The sequence below is a fragment of the Equus przewalskii genome, chromosome 15 (assembly GCF_037783145.1).
Source record: "Equus przewalskii isolate Varuska chromosome 15, EquPr2, whole genome shotgun sequence".
In the NCBI taxonomy this organism is placed as follows: Eukaryota; Metazoa; Chordata; class Mammalia; order Perissodactyla; family Equidae; genus Equus; species Equus przewalskii.
The window spans coordinates 85439529-85461446 of record NC_091845.1 but is presented as its reverse complement, the minus strand read 5'-3'; the positions used below and the strand labels follow the sequence as shown (position 1 = coordinate 85461446).

The following is a 21918-nucleotide window of genomic DNA, read 5'->3' as shown; positions in this document are numbered from 1 at the left end:
CAATGAAAAAAAAAAGAGAGATCAGCTCTTGCCATAATCACAAAGTGTGTGTCAGACAACAGAAACACAACCTTTAGACTATCACACTCACCTGAAGGATGCGCTTAATGTGCTGTCTTTGCAAGTTGTCCCCCTCAGGACATTCTTTAATGCCATGAGGATAGCAGATAAGCTGTAGTAACTTCTGCGCTTGCATGTTGGAAAGCACAGGGTCCAGTATAAGCTCTTTGTCTGTGCATAATCTTTCAGGTTCTTTTAAGCAATGTTCTCCTACCCATTCCTAAAAATAATATAGCACTTAGACTGGCAGGCATAGGCTTTCTGTATGCATGTGTAATATGTACAACATTCATGGTGCACAGACAGGAAGATTCCAACTAAAAAAATACTACATAAAAAAGTAGGCGGCAAAAGTTTTCGAAACAAATTTCTAGTATTTTAACTTCTTAAAAATATAAAGTAGAACCTTGGTTAAAGAAAACTAAAGAAAAAAACAGACATGCAAAAAAGTAAAGGAAAGTGAAGAAAATATTGCTATGTGTTTTCCTTTGGAAAATGGAAGCTTGCTCCAAGAACTGCTTTGTAAGGATTTTTTCTTAACTTGCTATAAAATGGTAAAGATTCTATATCATATTATGTCTTCCATCATTTTTATGGAATGCTATAATTATACTATATCCCACTGAACAGAACATAGGATAACATTTAGAAAACTGCCTTCCTTGTTGATATCATTATGAATTGTTACTATTATAAGTAAATATTTGTGCACGTCTATTCTCTGTACAATTATTTTTTCAGGATAATTTCATACATGTGCAATTGCTGGGTCAAGGACCACAGCAAAAATTTAAAGCCAATTGATGTATGTGGCTAACTGCCCTCCAAGAGTTTCTACCAATTTAAACCCCTATCACCTTTTCTCCACCATTTTTTCAAAGGAAAACTCTTACACTAAATGGGGTAAGAAGTCATCAGCAGTACCAGAGCCCTATTTGAACCCAGATCTGCTTCAGATGAAACCTGCTTCTTTTTTTTTTTTTGAGGAAGATTAGCCCTGAGCTAACTACTGCCAACCTTCCGCTTTTTGCTGAGGAAGTCTGGCCCTGAGCTAACATCCATGCCCATCTTCCTCTACTTTATATGTAGGATGACTACCACAGCATGGTTTTTTGCCAAGCAGTGCCATGTCCACACCCAGGATCCGAACCGGTGAACCCTGGGCCGCCGAGAAGTGGAATGTGCGAACTTAACCACTGCACCACCTGGCTGGCCCCGAAACCTGTTTCTTAACCACTGCACCAGTGGCTCAACGCTGGGTGTCCACTAAAAACACCTGGGAAGCTTGTTAAAAATCCAAAGCCCAGCCCCACATCAGATCAATTAAATCAATCTCAGGTGGTGGGCCCCAGACATCAGTAATTTTTTTCTTGGTATCAAAGATTTTTTAGGGGCCAGCCCCCAAGGCGTAGTGGTTAAGTTCAGCATGTTCTGCTTCAGCAGCCCGGGTTCACAGGTTTAGATTCTGCGAGTGAACCTAAACCACTCGTCAGCCACGCTGTGGCAGCAACCCACAGATAAAGTAGAGGAAGGCTGGCACAGGTGTGTGCTCAGGGTTAATCTTCCTCAGCAAAAAGCTTTTTAAAATTAAAAAAAATTTAATTCCCCAGGTGATTGGAACGTGCACCCACAGTTAGGCACCAATGCACAACTCAACACCCTCTCAACACCCGTATGGCTATTTAGCTAACTTTCACCACGGATACAACACGCCTTAATAAAAACATGATCCTGTCTACAGCAAAGTGAAAAAGAGTGTGTATGCTAGACCACACTTTTTTATATGAAAGCGAAATGAAAAAGAAAAACAACATGGAAAGATAAACCAGAAAACAACGAAACTGACCACCCAGAGCAGGGAGGGACAAAGGGCAGAAAGGACAAGGGAGAGAGGACACCATGCTGAGTACACCTTTTTGCACAGCTGACTTTTGAAGCATGTATTCTAAAGACAGAGCTGGGAACAAAAAGAAATCTAAACCAAGTGCAAACAGAAACAACTTTATTTCAAGTGAATAACATATCTACACTGAAGGAGAAAGTTCAAATAACTTTTTAACACAATACTGTAAACTCTCAGGGAAAAAAGAACTACGAACAAATCTTCAACCTCCTTCAGGAGGCTTGTTTCCCCAGTAGTGGACACGCAGCAATTCTGAAGCCACCACAGGTGTCTTGTAGAATTCAGCAGATGAGTAAATGGGTTGATGTCATTGGGAACCATGGTCCTCACTGGGCAAGAGGGCGATATTAATATGGAACGGGGGATGCAAAGCACTTTGTGGGGTCGGACTGGAATTGGAGACATCAGTATCAACTCGTGTCTATGCACACACACATTTACGTGTATGGATGCATTTTTTTTTTTCCCTAGCTCTGTTGCTGAAACGGCCTAGAAGCAATGAGCACACATTGCCCACAGCAATGAGCTCACACAGGGCCCCCATCTTGGATTCTAAATACCACCCTCTACTAAACAAACAGGGTTCCTGGAGGAATGAGTAATTCCAGGTCCAAGGCAGGGAAAGTACAAGACAGGCCAGAAAGTAAGAAAATACTTCAAAAAGTAATTAAATAAAAGATGGATATAAAATATAAATAACACAAGAACCAGCACACAAAGATTCCCACTGAAAAAATCTCGGACAATTTGAACGTGAAAATAACTAACCACAGTCTATTATGACCCATTTGGATAATAAATAAAGATGAATAAGTAAGGAAAAAGTAAATAAGGTACGCTCTCCTTAGAGTAGAATGCAAACTGATAATTGTGGAGGGAGTGGAGGAGTCTGGAAAAAAAAATCACCGTTTTGCAAGAATCATAGTAAAGACTGGTTTGGACAAGAATCAAAAGGATGCTTTATGGGAGACGGGGGTCTCGTGAGGAGCAGAATATTGGCATTGTCTCAAAGCGTCTCCCCAAAGACTGCTGATTAATTGCAAGGGGAAAAATGATAATTACACAGTAGAGAAATCTTGAAACCATACAATGGAGACACTTTGATCAAAATTAACATCACCAGTGAGGTGCAAATAGACATCAGCTTCCTTCAGCTGTGATTACCTGAGAAGAACACATTATTTCTGTAGTGTCTTGGCCAGGAATACATAATCTGAAGCTAATTTACGGGAAACTTCAGACAAATGCAACATTATTGGGATAATTGACAAAATTGGAATGTGGCCTATAAGTGAGAAAAAAATCACTGTACGAATGCTAAATTTCCTGATTTGTGTACTTTAGTTTTGTTAATAAATAAGTGCTAAAGTATTAAAAAGTAAAATAGAATAATGTATGCCATCTACTCTCAAGTGGTTCAGCAAAAAAACTTAAGTACACACATTCACACACATAAAGAGAATTATGAAGCACGTGTGGCAAAACGTAAAAAATTAGTGAATCTACATAAAGGATATACTACAGTTCTTTTTTATTACTGCAACTTTTCAGCAAATTTGAAATTATTTCAAAATAAGGTTAGCAGGGAAAAAAGGACCACCTATGTACAAGTTTCCTACAATAGTGACCCTCTCTCTAAAAGAACAGTTACATATTCAAAGCTGAAGGCAAATTAAGTCTAAAGAGTACCTGTTGACAGATAGTCCTCAGTACGTATCTAGCATATTCTCTTAAATTGGCAGTTTCTATGGAAATGCTTTTCCCACAAGACTTTGAATGTTGTGAGGCAGTCCAGATGTCATCAGCATTCCCATCACGTCGTAAACCCCTCATGGTGAAGTCGTCATTCTTTAAAGAGCTGACATTGTTATTGCCAATTTTGGCATCTCCTAAATAACAAAATCACAAAAGCAAAATCACAGAAGTTCAAAATATCGCCAAATATTTGAGTAGTAAATGAGGCAAGGCTTCAGGGATCTAAAACACATGAATGCTATCATTATTGCATAGCCAGTTGTTCAGCAGTAGAGAGATAGGATCAAAAGAATTCGAGAACGCAGAGCAGTTTCATCAGACATGGGGAAAGACAAGTTCAAGACTCATTCCTTATTTTGTTTACAGAATTAAGTACGCTTTCATCAAACTTGGAAAGGCCATTGTCAATCACACTTAATAATCACACAACACTGATTTCACCAATATTTCAAGCATAAATGTATTCAAATTCATTTGACTTATAGACAAGGAAAAAATGAGTTACTCACCCTTCTAGATGTCCCTTTGCCATTTCTTCTCTTACAATGACTTATTTTCTATCCATAGGTCAAGAGAAAAGTTTTGCCTTAGCCCACCTTACTATCAACTTCTTGACAAGAGAGATTTATTTCCCTGGGAATGGAAAAGGGCAGTGCATACTAAGGAAGCCCTGGAACACAGGGCAGTCAGAATAACCCATGACTTTCACTTTCCTCTCCGTAAACATCCAAAGTAGAAAACCTCACCTGACCAATCTCTAAGGGACTCTGTAAAATGAAGTTAAGGAAGGCGTTTTCCTCATCACAAAGTTCTAGGGGGAAAAACTGAGCAGAATGGTTGAATTGCTGGAAATAAGAAATCTTCTCTAGACGTGGAAGACAAGTAACTGTCATATTTTAACATGTTGTGGTAATAAAGATGGCCAAATGACAACAGAGCCTCCAAGCTTTGGCCTGTTACCCAGAGGATCATGAGGTTTGAACAAGAAAATCTCCTGGAAACACTAAGTGAGTTTAGATGAGGCCCTCACTGCCCCGCTGTGAGCGAAACCAAGCCCAGAGCAGGGCAAAAAGCCTTTTAAAACCCACAGGTTCAAGCAAGAAAAACCTTTGACTCTGCTACAAAAATTTGAAAAACTGGAATGGCTTAGGACATATTTACTTATAAAATCGTTAAGGGGGGAGGAATAAATATACATTTTAACTCATCAATATCTTGCTAAATATTAGCATACATTTCTCATTACAATACACATACGGAAAGTACTAACTTCACCCTGAGGAGTTTACTTAATTCAACAGAGCTCTTCAGGAGCTGAAAGAAAGACCAGATTCTACGTGTATCAAAATTTAGCATGCTTTCTCCAACCTGTGGGGACATGAACAACTATTTTTATACCTTAAGTTAAACTAGTATAGAAATTAGAAACCCAATTCTATAAAACAGTCCTATCTCCCTAACTTGAAACAGATCCTGGTGGATAGGACTTGAGAGAACACGGGTTTAGGAAGTAGAGAGGTAGATAAGTTAAAACTTCTGTAAAAACAAAAAGAAAGAACACTTCTGCCAATCCCAGACGAGGAGATCCGCATTCAGTTCAGATCTTAAGATGACACAGAAGGTCTTGGAGGCTATGCCAGAACCTTCTGCCACCGTATTGACAATAGAACAAATAGAGTGTTCAGTGACTGCCTGGTCCAGTTCAACTGGCCTGATCCTGACTTCTCAGACCCCAAGGACACTCCAATACTTAGGAAACTGCAGAATTTACCAAGAACTGAGGCCAAATAAAAAGGCCAAGAAGAGGTAATCAAAGAAAAATGAACTGGTAATTATGCACGGATATTAAAATACAGCTATTTGGATATTTAAAGAGGTTGGGAAATTTTCCTTGGGATTGGACCAGTCCTCCAAATCAAGGAGACAGAATCTAAATTGCACTCATCTTGGTTTCTGCCCTTAAAATGTCTACCACTTATGCAGTCACATTCCAACATTAGTTTTATTGAAAACTTACTATTTAGTTTCTCTGATAGGCTTTGGAGATACCACAGCAAAAAAGTGAGTCCCTGACTTCACTGTCTCTACATTTATTTATTAAATAGAATTGACCAGACATCTTTCCTTTCAAGCATCATCAGAGTAGAGCAATCTTACATACTGAAACAAGCATTTAACGTTGGCTCTGTAACACTCCAAGCTCATGAGCTCTGAGAAGAGGCTGGGGCCCTTCATGTGGCTCTATCTTTCTCCTTTTACTACAAAATCCATGGGCATGTCACAGTATATACATGTATGTGTCTGTGTGTGTGTGTATATATATAGATAGTTAAGGTTTTTTTTAACGTGAACTTTTAATTATGTGTTTTATGAAAACTCTGTTATCCTTCCTTGTCACCAAGTAACACTTGTCAAGTAGTAGTATAAAGGGACAGGGCGTATTCTCAAATATGTTCCATCAGACTCATCTAAAACGACCCCATCCACTCAGTAATTTCTCTTCTCATCAAAGGGAGCTCCTTTGGAACCCAATAGATAACTTTTGCTCGGTTAAGGCTAAACGAGGGTACCCAAAGTTGGAATGAGACAGTGTGAATTCAAGAGTTCGTAATCATTCAAATCCTAAACGATCTATAGAATAAAGACGTCTTCGGGTATTGCACCATAAATGAACAGAAAAGGCAGTACTACTACTCCAGGAGAACATATACCAATAAGGATATAAAAGACATCTCGGACATTATGAATTAAATGGAAAAAAACTGTGATATCTAATATTGATTTTTATCAGTAATATCAATATCATTGCAATTATCACCTGATTCGTGAAAAAACTAAGATGGAAGTATATAAACTCATTCAGGGTCACCACGGAAGCAGAAACACTAAGATTAAGACTCGGGTCTGCTGGTGTTCCACTCCTGGAATATAACAGGAGATTCAGACCTTTCGTCAGACCACCAAGTCATCCGTGTCCATCACGAAGTGTGAGTTGTGCCAATCAGTGAAGGCAAAACAACCCTGTGGGTTTAAGGATCTCTACTACAAGAGAATGAGACATCCTGAAGTTAAAATGCCACAAAAAAGGATTATATTTAAATTACCCCAGAATTGTAGGTAAGGGACAGACTCCTCAGAGTCTAACTGAACTTGGACTTGGAGAAAGCCAACTAATTTTTCCAGGAAAACAAAAAACATGTTTCTAATAATATTAACTAGAATTAAACCTGAACACAAATCATTTTGCCTCCGTTTCCGGTGATTAACGAAGCTTAGTGCCAGGATAGCCTTACCAAGCATCATAATTGCTTTTAAGACAGCAAACACAGCTCCCACTTCGATACTGTTGTGAGCAGCAGCCAAGAGGTGTCTATCACAAGATGATCTTATTCCGGGGAAAGGTTTCCCTATGAGAACAACAAACCTTTACTAGTCTCATCACCATCATTAACAGTCTTTTATAACCATTTACAGTCAGCAGGGCCTTTCATTGCTAGACTGTGGGCGCCTAATTGCCATTAGCTAGCTTTAATTGATGCTTCGCGGATTCATAAGAACACTGCCAGTATTCCTTACTTAACCTTTTGTTTTTAATTATTAAACAATGTCTTTGCTCTTTAGAGAGATGTATCAAAAGAATTAGTAGGACTTTCATCCACTTATGCTGATTGTTACCCACACACACAATGATATGAAAATGATCTTTAGGAACAGACTTCATTAACATCCCCAGAATTCTTATCTTTGTTCTTTTACCTTACTGAAAGAATAAATGAATCACCATTGCCCTAAGCTGCTATGGCGTGGTTCATAACCGACATACATGGTATGTTACAGGATCATGCTGCCCACCAGCATGGCTTGGCCTAAGAGCAAAAGTATTTTTATTGTTTACTAACTCTTGATTTGAGTTTCTCAATACATCCTGATATTACATAAATGAAAGTTGCTGACAGCCTTCTCAATGGCATTATTGCACATCTTCATCAGCCCTGAAGCAAGCCCACCAAAATCAGGAAGGAAATTACAGAATGGACAGCCTCCTTGGTCATTTTAGAACCTACGGCTCCAAATAAAAACGGAATCAGAGATTTTTCAGCTGTCTGCTCACCGGTAGCTTGAGGTAATAAGCAGGCCTGGGGAGCTCGGAAGAGATGAAGCAGGAGTCGGCATGTCATTCTTGCCCCAGGCTCGGCATCCGCATCTCCACAAGCTGGGAAAGCGGGATTTGAACAGCCAGTTACCTAACACATTCAGGAACATGTCTTCCGGTGTTCTATTAAACTAAATTTCCTGGAATAATTTAAATAAATTCCCCTTAAGGTAAAAGTAAGATGCTGGCTATGCTTTTCTGAGAAACCTGACGCTTCCTCAAAAACAGAACCAAAACAGTAGTTTCTACCTTTTCCACAGGGATCCATCACCACTTCGTATGCACCAACATTCACAATTCTAGCATCCTCACCTTGATGCCACACCACCACCCAATGCATGCACCCTTAAGCTCTTCCTTCGCTGTGTTTTCACAGTTAGAAACCATCCCCTCTCCCCCAGCCAACAAGCACACACCAAACGCCTCCTGGACGCTGCCATACCTGCTGCTAGGAGAGAGGGCAGGGCAACGTGCTGCACGACGTCCTCCAGCGAGAAACACTGTCGTGCTATCAGGATAGCAATGAAAGTAGCTAATGAATCATGGAAGGAAAGGTCACTCACCTTCAAGAAAAACATTGACACGTTTTAATACCTAACATCCTTTAACTAATATCCAAGATTAATTTCTAAGAGAATGTAGGCAATATCAATAAGATCTCGAATCCCAAAATGAGCCATAGAGCGAAGTGATAACTTACTGTGACCACCGTCCCCTAGGCCCTAGTTGTACTGTGTAAGACAAAGAAGGAGGTTTGCCCACGTCCCAATGCCTTAAAAAGATACGAGCTTTATCTCGAGTACATGTAATCGAAAAACAAAGCAACAAAAAAGCAAAACTGAGAAATCCCTAAAAGATGTGGCATAAATAAAACTTTTTAGCAGAATGCAGCACCATCTGTCATTTAAGGGTAACCATTAGGAAGCAAGGGAAAACGAGGAGGTTCCCCTGATTGAGAAGCAAGCCTGGATGATATTTGGGAGCTCTTGTCAGGGATAGCAAAGAATGAGTCTTTAATATACTTAAAGTACTTTTAAAAACAATTCTGAAAATTTCCAATTGACTCCTAAATTTAAAAAGAGAGAGAGAGAGAAAAGAGGAGGAAAATTAATGCGTTCAGAGTGAGATCTCTACCTTTACAGATCTCACAAGAGGGCAGAAAATAGCAGCCTTCACGTTAAGCTGAACCATGTGCCAGTGACTATGGTGAGCGATTTACAAAGATCACCTCATTTAACAGCACAACACCATGAGGTTCATACAAAGCGGAGCTAAAGTGTAACAAAAGCAAGCAAGAGGTTAAGGAACAACGTTGAAGATAAAAATTTGGGTCTTTTCTACATGGAAAAGTAGGCCACAGATACAAGTTTTCTACCTAAAATCCTAGGTGCTCATAGAACAGAGTAGGACTTCACCCACCCTCGAGATACCAGAACTTGGAAGTAAACTTTCAGTGGGGAGGTAGTTTTTAAAATGTATAAAGTTCTTCCATACGTAAGTTATATTAACAAACAACATGGACGGCTCCAAGACGTGACAGGCAGAAATAGATAAACAAAGACTCAAGACGGATTTTTAGAAAATTCACACATCATGGACCCAATATGATACTCGAGGAAATCTGTGATACATGACAAGCGTCTCCTCATCACCTTCCAGACAGTCACTAGGAAAGACGGGACACCCAAGTGCATCTGAGCCTGGACATCCTTACACAACACAAGGGAGTCTGTATTCTTACAGTGCACTTTGATCTTAAGGAAACAAAGTGATTCTCTTCAGAACGTAAATGCTTTAGTTAAATTATGTCCTGTGCCGTGAGGTACCCAAGGCACTTGGTAAAAACTAGGAACCAACAACCCTGAAGAGACAATACATAAGAAATCTCAGCTAACCAAGAAGGAGACTCTTGGCATCTCTGCTGTAGACTAAGCTATCTATTTTATTTAAGTTTTTTATTTATTTAATCCTTGGCAATCACACTCTAGTCTATTACATTTGGAGAGAGAAAGAAAAAATATCCTACAACATTTCAGTAAAGGGTCTAGTCAATTAAAGAAAAATTACTAACTAAATAATTAATTGCACAGGTGAGTTTTTAAATGAAAAAGAAAACTTACATCTACAGTGCAAAGTACATCATTAAACCCCCACACGTGATTTGAAGAACAACAGAGGGCCTTGAGGACTCCCAGCCACTCTGAACTGAGGACGGTGCAGCAAGCTGTCAGCTCAGAGGAGAAGTTGGCTATGTCATTAATCCTAGAAAGAAGAAAAAGAGCATAGTAGAAAGCAGCAAAAGGGAAGCACGCACGTGCACTATACTTAAGGAACACATATTTCCCTACCATCGAGCAAGTGATTCATTTCTTATATTCAAGGACATAACAAATACCCAACTTGTCAAATAACCTAGCGGATCTGGAACAAAAGATAAAAGTACATGGCTTCAAATGTTTTCTACTATTTAATCCTGTTGAGCCACACAAACTAATCAGTACAGATGTTAATTACCATATTTTTAAGTCTGTGAACAAATGTGACCTATAAATTTACATTTTCTAAAAATTCAATTAGTTTATTGAGGTAACACAGTTTATACCATTATATACATTTCAGGTGCGCATCACTACATTTCTGTATAGACTACATCATGCTTACCACCCAACATCCCGGTGCCATCTGTCACTGCACCCATGTGCCCTTTTATCCCTTTCGCCCTCCCCCTACCCCTCTCCCTCTGGTACCACCACTCTCTTCTCTATATCTATGGGGTTTTTTGTTGGTGGTGGTGGTGCTGCTGTTTTTAATCTTCCAACATATGAGTGTAATCACACAGTATTTGGCTTTATCCATCTGACTTATTTCTTTTAGCATAATACACTCAAGGTCCATCCACATTGTCACAAATGGCAAGATTTCATCTTTTTATGGCTGAGTAGTATTCCATTGTGTGTATATACCACATCTTTATCTATTTATCCATTGACGGGCACCTAGGTTGTTTCCAAGTCTTAACTATGGAGAATAATGCTGCAATGAATACAGGAGTGCAAATATCTTTTCAAATTAGTGTTTTTGTTTTCTTTGAATCAATGCCCAGAAGTGGAATAGCTGGACCAAATGGTAGGTCTGTTTTTAATTTTTTGGAGCATCTGCATACTGTTTTCCATAGTGGCTGCAGCAGTTTACAGCCCCACCAGCAGTGTATGAGGGTTTCCTTTTCTCCACATTCTCTCCAACATTTATTTCTTGACTTCTTAATAATAGCCTTTCTAACACACGAGGTGATATCTCACCATGGTTTTGATTTGCATTTCCTTAATAATTAGTGATGCTGAACATCTTTTTATGTACCTCTTGGCCACCTGTATATCTTCTTTGGAAAAATATTTATTCAGAGCCTTTGCCCATTTTTTAATTGGATGGATAGTTTTGTTGTTGCTGAGATGTATGAGTTCTTTATATAATTTAGATATTAACCCCTTATCAGATATATGATTTGCAAATATCTTCTCCCAATGGTTAGGTTGTCTTTTCATTTTGATGGCGGTTTTCTTTGCCGTGAGAAAGGTTTCTAGTTTGATGTAGTCCCATTTGTTTATTTATTCTTTTGTTTTCCTTGCCCTTTCCTTGCCTGAGGAGACATGATATTCAAAAGATGTCAAAGAGTGTACTGCCTATGTTCTCGTCTAGGAATTTTATGGTTTCAGGACTCACATTCAAGTCTTTAATATATTTTGAGTTAATTTTTGTGTATGGTATAAGATAATTGTTTTCATTTTTTTGTGTGGCTGTCCAGTTTTCCCAACACCGTTTATTGAAGAGACTTTCCTCTCCCCATTGTATGTTCTTGGCTTCTTTGTCAAAAATTAGCCATCCATAACTGCATGGGTTTATTTCTGGGCTCTCGATTCTGTTCCACTGATCTGTGTGTCTGTTTTTTTTTGCCAGTACCATGTTGTTTTGGTTTACTATAGCTTTGTAGTATATGTTGAATTCAGGGAATGTGATACCTCCAATTTTGTTCTTTATCTTAAGATTGCTTTGGCTATTCAGAGTCTTTCGTTGTCCACATACATTTTAGTATTTTTTGTTCTATTTTTGTGAAAAATGTCATTGGGACTTTGATAGAGATTACACTGAATCTGGAGAATGCTTTAGGAAGTACGGACATGTTAACTATGTTAATCTTCCAACCCATAAACATGGAATATCTTTCCATTTCTTTGTGTTTCCTTCAACTTCTTTCAACAATGTTTTATAGTTTTCAGTGTACAACTCTTTCTCCTCCTTGCTTAAATTTATTCCTAGGTATTTTATTCTTTTTGTTGTGATTACAGATGGGATTGCATTCTTGATTTCTCTTTCTGCTAGTTCATTGCTAGTGTATAGAAATGCAACTGGTTTTTGTATGTTGACTTTCTACCCTGGAACTTTACTGTATTTGTATATTACTTCTAATAGTTTTTTGGTGCATTCTTTAGGGTTTTCTATATATGAAGTCACATCATCTGCAAATAGTAATCATTTTACCTCTTCCTTTCCAATTTGGATACCTTTTATTTCTTTCTTGCCTAATTGCTCTGGCTAGGATTTCCAATTCTACGTTAAATAACAGTGGTGAAAGTGGGCATCCTTGTCTTGTTTCTGTTTTTCACCACTGAGTATGATGTTAGCTGTGGGTTTGTCATTTATGGCCTTTACTATGTTGAGGTGCTTTCCTTCTATACCAATTTTGTTGAGAGTTTTTATCACAAATGGATGCTGAATCTTGTCGCATGCTTTCTCTGCGTCTACTGAGATGATTACGTGATTTTCATTCTTCATTTTCTTAATGTGGTATATCACATTGATTGATTTGTAGATAATAAACCATCCTTGCATTTCTGCAACAAATCCCACTTGATCATCATGCATGATTCTTTTGATGTACTGTTGTATTCAATTTGCCAATATTTTGTCGAAGACTTTTGCATCTACATTCATCAGTGATACTGGCCTGTAATTTTCTTTTTTTGTGTTGTCCTCATCTGGTTTTAGTATCAGGATAATGTTGACCTCATAGAATGAATTAGGAAGCAACCTCTCCTCTTCAATTTTTTGGAAGAATTTGAGAAGGATAGGTATTAAGTCTTATTTGAATGTTTGGTAGAATTCACTGGGGAAGCTGTCTGGTCATGGAATTTTGCTTTTAAAAGGTTTTTGATTACTGTTTCAATCTCCTTACTATTGATCAGACTATTCAGATTCTCTATTTCTTCTTCATTCAGTTTTGGAGGGTTGTAAGATTCTAAGAATTTACCCATTTCTTCTAGACTATCCAATTTGTTGCCATATAGCTTTTTGTATTTTTCTCTTTTAATCCTTTGTATTTCTGTGGTGTCTGTTGTTAATTTCTCCTCTTTCATTTCTGATTTTATTTATTTGAGCCTTCTCTTTTTCTTGGTGAGTCTAGCTAGAGGTTTGTCAATTTTGTTTTTCACAGAACCAGCTCTTAGTTTCAATCTTTTCCATTGTCTTTTTAGTCTCTATTTCATTTATTTCCACTCTGATTTTTATTATTTCCTTCCTTCTACTAATTTTGTGCTTCATTTGTTCTTTTTCTAGTTTTTCTAGGTGTAATATTAGATGGTTTGATATTTTTCTTGTTTCTTCAGGTAGGCCTGTATTACTATAAACTTCCTAGTACTGCTTTTGCTGTGTCCCATAGATTTTGTTGTCATATTTTCATTTTCAATTGTGACCAGATATTTTTTTATTTCTCCTCTGATTTCTTCGTTGACCCAATAGTTGTTCAGTAGCATTTTGTTTAATCTCCACATTTCTGTGACTTTTCTAGATTTCTTCTTGTAACTGATTTCTAGTTTAACATTGTAGTCAGAAAAAAATGCTTGATATTATTTCAATATTCTTAAATTTACTGAGACTCGTTTTGTAGCCTAATATGCGATCTATCCTGGAAAATGAATGTTCCATGTGCATTCAAAAAGAATGTATATTCTGTAGTTTTTGAATGGAATGTTCTGTATATATCTACTAAATCCATCTGGTCTAATGAGTCATTTAAGGTATTGATCTTGTCTGAATGATCTATCCATTGATGTAAGTGGAGTGTCGAAGTCCCCTATTACGGCATTACGGTCAACTTTTCCTTTCACATCTGTTAATATTTGCTTTATGTATTTAGGTGCTCCTATGTAGGATGCATAGATATTTACAAGTGTTATGTCATCTTGTTGGGTTGTCCCCTTTATCATTATGTAGTGCCCTCCTTTGTCTCATGTTACAGTTCTTGTTTTAAGGTCAATTTTGTCTGATATAAGTATTGCTAGCCCAGATTTCTCTTTGTTTCCATTTGCATGGAGTATCTTTTTCCATCCCGTCACTTTCAGTTTGTGAGTATCTTTAGGACTGAAGTGTATCTCTTATATGCAGCACATATATGAATCTTGTTTTTCATCCATTCAGCCACCCTATGTCATTTGATTAGAGCATTTAGTCCATTTACATTTAAAGTAACTATTGATAAGTATGTACTTGTTGCCATTTTGTTACTTTTTTCTGGACGTTTTTGTAGTTCTTCTCTCTTCCTTTTTTCTTCTCTTGTTCTCTTCCCTTGTGATTTGTTGGCTTTCTTTAGTGTTCTGTTTGGGTGCCTTTCTTTCTATTTTTTGGGAATTTATTACAGGTTTCTGCTTTGTGTTTACCATGAGGTTTATATGTAATAACCTATGTATATAGCAATCTATACTAAGTTGATTGTCTCTTAAGTTCAACTTCTTAGTAAAAGCCCTACACTTTTACTCCCTCCCCCCATGTTTTATGTTTTTGACATCATATTTTTACCTGCTTTATTTTTGTGGATCTCTTAACATAGATATAGATGATTTTAGTACTTTTGTCTTTTGACCTTCATGCTAGATTTATAGGTGGTTGATCCACTACCTTTACTGTATATTTGCCTTTACCCATAATATTCTTTCTTTGATAATTTTCTTATTCCACTTTGTGGCCTTTTCTTTTCCACTTAAATAAATCCCTTTAACACTTCTTGTAAGACCACTTCACTGGTGAAGAACTCCTTTAGTTTTTGCTTGTTTGGAAAACTCTCTCTCTCTCTTTCCATTCTGAATGGTAACCCTGCTGGGTAGAGTATTCACGGTTGTAGGTTTTTCCATTCAGCGGTTTGAGTTTATCATGCTACTCCCTTCTAGCCTGTAAGGCTTCTGCTGAGAAGCCAGCTCATAGCCTTATGGGGTTTCCTTTGTATGTAACTTGTTTTTCTCTTGCAGCCTTTAGAATTTTCTCTTTCATTCTTGATATTTTAATTATAATGTGTCTTGGTGTGGGCCTCTTTGGGTTCACCTTGTTTGGTAATCTGCATGCTTCCCATACCTAGATGTCTGTTTCTTTCCCCAGGTTAGGGAATTGTTCAGCTATTGTTTCTTAAAATAAGTTCTCCGCCCCTTTGTCTTTCTCTTCTTTTTCTGGGACACCTATAATGTGGATGTTAGTATGTTTGATGTCCCAGGGTCCATTAGACTGTCCTCATTCTTTTTAATTCTTTTTTCTTTTCAGCTTGGATGATTTCCTCTAGTCTTTCATCCAGTTGCTGATCTATTCTTCTTGTCATCTACTCTGCTGTTGATGGCCTCTAGTGAATTTTTCATCTCCATTACTATATTCTTCAGCTGTGATTGGTTCTCTTTTACACTTTCTAATTCTTTGCTTAAGTTTTCACTCTGCTAATCTATTTTTCTCCCTATTTCAGTGAGCATCCTTATGACTATTAGTTTGTACTCTTTATCAGGGAGATTGTTTATCTCTGTTTCATTTAGTTCTTTTTCTGAGGATTTATTTGGGACATATTTCTTCATCTCCTCATTTTGCCTACTTCCCTGTGCTCATTTCTATGTATCAGGTAGATCAACTATGTCTCCCAGCCTTGGAAATGTGGGCTTATGTAGAAGAGATGTCTTATGGGATCCCGGAGTATGTTCCCTTTTCATCACCCATGACAAATGTTCCAGGGATGTCCTCTGTGTGGGCTGTGTGTGCCCTTTTGTTGTGGTGGGGTTATTATGGCTGTGGATGCACGGGTAGGCTGGGCTGGCACCCAGGCTGGCTGGTTGTGAGGCCCAGCCACATGCAGCTCCTACAAGCACATTATTGGGTGGGGCAAGCCTGTTGCACGGATGTCTATGATGTCTGATAGTACACAACTACTGTAGTTTTGCTGGTAAGTTGTTTTTTTTTCACGGTGGGCATGAAGTCCAGCTTCTTTATTTTTGATAACTTCCATTTTATCAACAAAGTAGGAAGTAAGGCTATCAAGAAGATTAGAAAGGTTTCAGGCTGAGGACGTGAGAAAAGTGGAGAAGATAATAAAGCAGCAGTTCTTTAAAAATAAGTCAAACTTTTCAACAATTCACAATATATTTCCTCCCAGTTAGTGGGAATCAATGATGTTCTCCAATTACACTGGATTTATGAACAAGTTAGGCATACAAGAGATTTTATTCCCTCTTCTTTGTTTTGGCCTTCACTTCCTGATGCTCTCTTTCTCCTGACCCAAGTTCCACTATGATCTTTGACTTCCCAGGGAGAAGTGTTCATTTTAACTTGCAGGCAAATAATATTACACTCTGAAGGCTCCTCAAGCTAAATGACCATGCTAGGTCCAGAGGCACACAACCGCTGCAGGCCCCTGGTGTGGCTGGCTACACGGCCTGCAGCATTCAGCTGCCTCAAATGCATTGGTGGGTGGGGCAGGCTTCCGGTGAAGTCAGCTGCACAGCACAGCTGTTGCTCACTCACTTTTCGGCAGGGACAGGCCTCTGGCAAGAACTGGCCAGGCAGCCCTGTGGTGCACAGCTGCCTCAGGAGCGCTGATGGGCAGGTCCAGCCCTAGGAGCAGCAGTGTGCAACCATTTCAGGTGTTGGAGGTGGGGCCGATCCCCTGTGTGCGAGGCCCAGGGGCTCAAGTCAGCTATGGGCTTGCTCGGGGTGGGGCCAGCGGGCTGCCTGCCGCCTTGCCTCACTCAACTACCCCCGGTGCTCCAGTGGGCAGGGCAGATCCCGCACTAACAGGCTGGAGAAAGGATTCCAATGGCGGCTTCCAGCATCTGTGTCATAGGACCAAGCTAGGTCACAATAACGGCTGTCACCAGTGTCTCAGTCCCTGAGAAGATGGGCACAGCCAGCTACAAGATGCGCTCTGAGCTCAGTAAATGAGTCTTTTTTACCAATGGACCGTGCACTTTTCTACTGGTGTTTTTATGCTGGCTTCCGGGTTGAGTGAATCTGTGTGTGGGCCCTTTAAGAGCAGGTTTTGCTGTCCCTGAAGTTCTAGCTTTCCTGGGTGTATTCCCCATTGGCTTTCAAAGCCAGGTATTATGGGATCTTGTCTCTCTTGTCCTGGGTTGCCCAACGTGGAGCTCGAATCCCCATTCCTCTGGGAAAACCTCGGCACCTTTGAGATGGCTCCCTCCTGTGAAGCGCCACAACTGGGGTGTGTTTTTTTCCCTCTGTGGGGCTGTTTCTCTGCCTCTTCCACCCCCGTCTGTGTTGTCCCTTGTCGTGGACATTCTTTTTTATCCACTGTCCAAGTCTCCCTTGGATGAAATTATTCCACAGGGAGTTGTAGGTCTGTTGTGTCCTTGGGAGGAGGCGAGTTCAGGATCCTCCTTCGCTGCCATCTAACAAACTCCCCGAGACGTGTACTTCGAGTCAAACATTGTCACCCACGCATCCAGTCCCAAGTTATCACTGAGCAGAAACCTCCACTCACTTTTGTGTGTTTTACCTGCAGGAGCACAGCCAGGTTCTCACCACAAATATTGGAGAAAAGCCACACTGTGCTTCTGGCAGGGGGAGGGGCAAAGGAGCCATTTCGAAATGCCCCAGGACACTCTAAATTTACATTTTTTAAGGGCATCAAGAAAACTAAAGAAACTCTGTAATTTAGATAGGCCTAAATATGATGTTTTCAAAACATAGGTATTTGTTATTTGTATTTGTACTATATATGTTTTTTATAAACAGATAGATAACTTACAGATTTATCTAAAGCATCTCCTGCCAGAACAATAAGCCAGAAAAAGCACTGTTTCTCAGGTTTTGGAAATCACAGTATAGAGCAGCGGTAAAGTCAAAAATAAAAGAACACGAAAAAAAAAAAGCAAACGACATCCAAATATCAGCCTAGGCAATTACTAAAGACGCTCATGTCACAGGAGCCCCAAGGCCACAACTGCGTGGTTAAGCATGAATTCCAGGGTGACTCAGCTCACCTTCCAGCATCCTGATGGCCCATACACACATTCATGAGTGTGTTGCAGACGAAGCTGTAGCGATTGGCCGCGTTGTCACTAAGGATCTTGCCCAGCACTGAGTAGTTGATGCTACGGGCTGAAGGATTCTCGATAAAATCCATCATGAAGTCCGGATCCCATCGCAAGTTAGAATTTGCAGGCATCACATTATTATAGATGGTTTGCTTAACTTTTGAACAGGCACTACTGAGGTTACAAGAAGAAGAGTTAAAGAAAAAACAAAACTAGAATAACCAGGAAGTTATTTCAATTAAGGGCAGATTAAATGACAACAACTGTAATGTATTCCCAGAGAAGATTCACATTATGAGTTCTTGATTCCAACTTCTTAGGAATTGGCACTGGGCACAGTGCCCGGAATGCAGTAGCTGCTCAATAAATTTAAAAAAAAAATGTTTTTAAGTTGCTGAATGGGTGGAAGAACAAAACAAGAATAAGACGTTTGGTTACGAATCTTAATTATTTTCTGAAGCTTTTCTACATTTTACATGCTCTAAGAGGATTTACTAAGGCTTCCAACAACTATATCTGAATAGTGGTTATAAAGTGTTATTACTTCAGAATAAAAATGGATTAGATTATACACCAGACGTGATTAGTGCTATATTTCCCCCCAAACTCCCATTACACAACTTTATAGGTGGCGCTTCATATCCCATTATTACAGCTGTTTAGTAGAGGGAATTTCAGGCAGTGCTGCTCCCGGTGAGGCACCGCCACGCTGATCCCAAGCAGCGCCACCATCCGTCGTCGGTCTCCTAACCTCCACACGCCCAGTGCACATGACTTGAATAACTCACTAACAGGCTTGCACTACCCTGCAGGAGCTCAGGAGCCAAGAGGCTGTTGGGCTTTCTTGGGAAGTTCACTGTAAAAATCAGGGCTGTTGCAACAACCGCGTCACGTACGAGAAAGCTCTCTGAACCCTCAACTGAAACTGAAAGCTCTCCATCAAGGAAGAGGACAGGGGGTTATTATTATTACATCATTCTGGGCAAAGATGTTTCCAGACTCACTCAAATGCTCTAAAAGGGATTCTTTTGAAATCTAACTCAATTCACGAAGACACACTGCCACATTTTTTCCCTATCAACACCAGTGAAAATACCATGATTTTTTTTGGTCTGTATCTTTCATCCAACAGATTTTTTGCAATGTCTGCTATGAGCAGATGCTCTTCAAGGCACTGGGATACAGCAGCAAAGAAAACACAAAAAATGTCTGCCTTCATGAAGCTTACATTCTAGGAAGGAACCAGACCATAATAAATCTATAATGTACCGAGAGAGGAAGCTCTAAGGGTCAGAGAATGACAGAGAGTACGGGGCACAGGGGTCGGGGAGGCAGAGCACGAATGAACTGTGGGTGTGAGCATGCAAGGAACTGGGGAGAAGCACTAGGTGTGCTCTGCAAAAGCCCCAAGACAGGGGTGTGCTTGCTGGTTTGAAGATGAGTAAGGGGTCTCAGTGTGTAAGAACGGAGTGAACAGAGAAAGAGACAGAAGAGAAAATGAGATCCTGAAAGCTAGGTAAGGACTTTGAATTTTGTTCTCAGTAGATGAGAAGCCACAGGAAAACTTCAAGTCATTCCTGTTTTAAAAGAATGCCTTTAGTGGAAATGTTGGTAATATGCTCAGGAGAGTCAGGGTGTAAGCAGGGAAACCGGTCAGAAGGCTCTGCAGTGGTCCAACCAAGAGACAAGCATGGAGGCAGAGGCAGAGCAGTGAAGAGCGGTCAGATCCTAGACACACCCGGAAGGTCAAGCTCACAGGACTGACAAACAAACCGGATGCAGCATACGAGAGGGCCAAGACAACCCCAACCGGGTGTTCCTTCCTTACCTCCTTCTAGATTCCAAATTTATTCTGCCAACTATTACTGTCTCCTTCCTTCCCCCCACTTACAATTAATAATCTAAATTTCCTCAAAATAACATTAAATAAGTATGTATTTTCCAGCACCTGTCTACATGTTGGGGTGGCAAGTGGTAAGACGCAGAGAAGGACAGGGAGTCGGAGATGCTATCAGAAATAGGATGGTCAAGGGAGCAGAGAAGCAAACAAAGTGAGAAAGTAAGTCGCAGATGGTAGGGAAGCAACATTCCAAGTGAGGTAACAGCAGGTGCAAAATGCAGGATGTTTTCTCTCATGTTTATCTCAAAACTGCAATCATAGCTAAACGTGCACAGTAATTTGTAACAGGAGGTTATAGCTACAATGAAAGGTAACTCGATGTGCATTCTGGCAGATGCAATTATGATTAACTTTCACTACTAAAAAGGATGACGATAGTGGTTGAGTCTATCACAAGCGTAGGCATAACCCTGTTCCCGTTATTTTGATTTTCTTCTACCCACCTGAAGAGGTCTCCAAATTTACTTCTGAGGTGGCTACAGGACACGTAGAGGTCATAGAGGTAGGCTAAGATGCATCTTTCGGGGGAAGAACACTCCGAGGGGTTCGCGACGTGCTTCACCACACCGCACAGCCTGGGGAGAATGACACGGGGGACGAGAGGCACATTTTGCTTATACGTATGTTACCGTCTCAATCTTTTAGAGTGAGAACACATCCATGTATAACTTGAGTAAGAAAAGAGAGATCAGACTGTTGACACGAATCACTAAGGCAATGGCAAATAACTGAATAAAGGGTCAGTTTTCGATTACGATAATGAGATACCAGATATTAAAAAAAAATTCAGAAATGCATTAACAACAAGAAGTGAAAGAAATCCTCCACACAGAAGGCATAGATGGAGGAATCCGTCAGTTAAGTGGCTGAGACTAGAACACAAAATGAAAGGTAAGGAGAGACCCTCCCTTCAGTAAAAAGATACACAAATTCAGGGAGTTTGCAAAGATCCTCAAATCCACTCCTTTGTGAAGGAGCAATTCTTCAAAACAGTCAGTCTGGGAAACCCATTTTCAAGACTGTAAGCTGGCTCTGGCGTGAACTTGATGAATTCATGGTTCAGGGTCACATTCTTCTTATTTATTCAAACTAGAAATATTTATTTTAGTTTATCTTACATAAGAATTAGAGCCCCTTCTTTTTAGTACCCTTCTCTACGTGTCTTTCAGGTCAGAAGTACTGTTATTACTCCAACTCTGTGCCATTTTCCCCAATCAGAACGGTGGTCTCTTTGACCATGGTCCATACAACACGAAAGTTCATACAACCCAGAAGTAAACATAGGGGCCCATCCACCTATATGTGAGTCTGATTCCACTATCATCTTGTGTTCTTGTAACACTACTACAATAGTGTCATAGATGACTCATTTTTAAAGCTGAAAAGTGCTTTAGAAATCACCTGATTCATCTCCCTCACTTTACAAGGAAGGCTCTGAGGCTCAGAAAGGTGAAGTAGATTGTCACAGGCAAAGAGCTAGCTCATATCAGATCCAAGAGGAGAGCTAAGCCTCCAGACTCCCAGGGCAGAGAAATCTGCACTATTCAGGGGACAGGGGGGAGCCAGAGGGCGCCTGGGATGTCCAGGCCCACAAGGACACTGGTACCACAGGTGGAACCCAGGGAACTATGGGAGGAAATGTCAGTGGAGCGTCCCAAATCCTATGAGTTGACAGCAGCAGATGGGGCCACCAGACAGCTGACAAAAGCTGTCAATTACAGCAGGTATAACATAATTAAGACGAAAGCAGATTATTCAATCAGTGGTTAATACGTAAACAAAAAAATTCCAGACATAA

General features: G+C 39.8%; 2 protein-coding genes across 32 annotated transcripts in view; one reads left to right on the top strand and one right to left on the bottom strand.

Moving 5' to 3' along the window:
• The window catches only part of MED12L (mediator complex subunit 12L), a 315757-nt gene that overhangs the window by 52208 nt on the left and 241631 nt on the right, over nucleotides 1-21918 (bottom strand). For 24 of the 30 annotated variants that reach the window (XR_011527248.1, XR_011527249.1, XR_011527252.1 and 21 more), the window contains 8 exons: nucleotides 20564-20695; nucleotides 18167-18394; nucleotides 9992-10133; nucleotides 8314-8434; nucleotides 7830-7931; nucleotides 7012-7125; nucleotides 3653-3852; nucleotides 92-280 (listed from right to left, as the gene is read on the bottom strand). Coding sequence is in view for 24 of the 30 variants with exons in the window: in XM_070576341.1 (XP_070432442.1) it covers nucleotides 92-280; nucleotides 3653-3852; nucleotides 7012-7125; nucleotides 7830-7931; nucleotides 8314-8434; nucleotides 9992-10133; nucleotides 18167-18394; nucleotides 20564-20695 (1228 nt within the window). In the remaining 6 variants the exon portion in view is untranslated. The remainder of the gene's footprint in view (nucleotides 1-91; nucleotides 281-3652; nucleotides 3853-7011; nucleotides 7126-7829; nucleotides 7932-8313; nucleotides 8435-9991; nucleotides 10134-18166; nucleotides 18395-20563; nucleotides 20696-21918) is intronic. The other 6 variants (XM_070576342.1, XM_070576346.1, XM_070576350.1 and 3 more) reach the window with 1 other exon arrangement.
• Nucleotides 1-21918, top strand: part of P2RY12 (purinergic receptor P2Y12) — a 50502-nt gene that overhangs the window by 8888 nt on the left and 19696 nt on the right. The gene's annotated exons all lie outside the window — the stretch shown is intronic.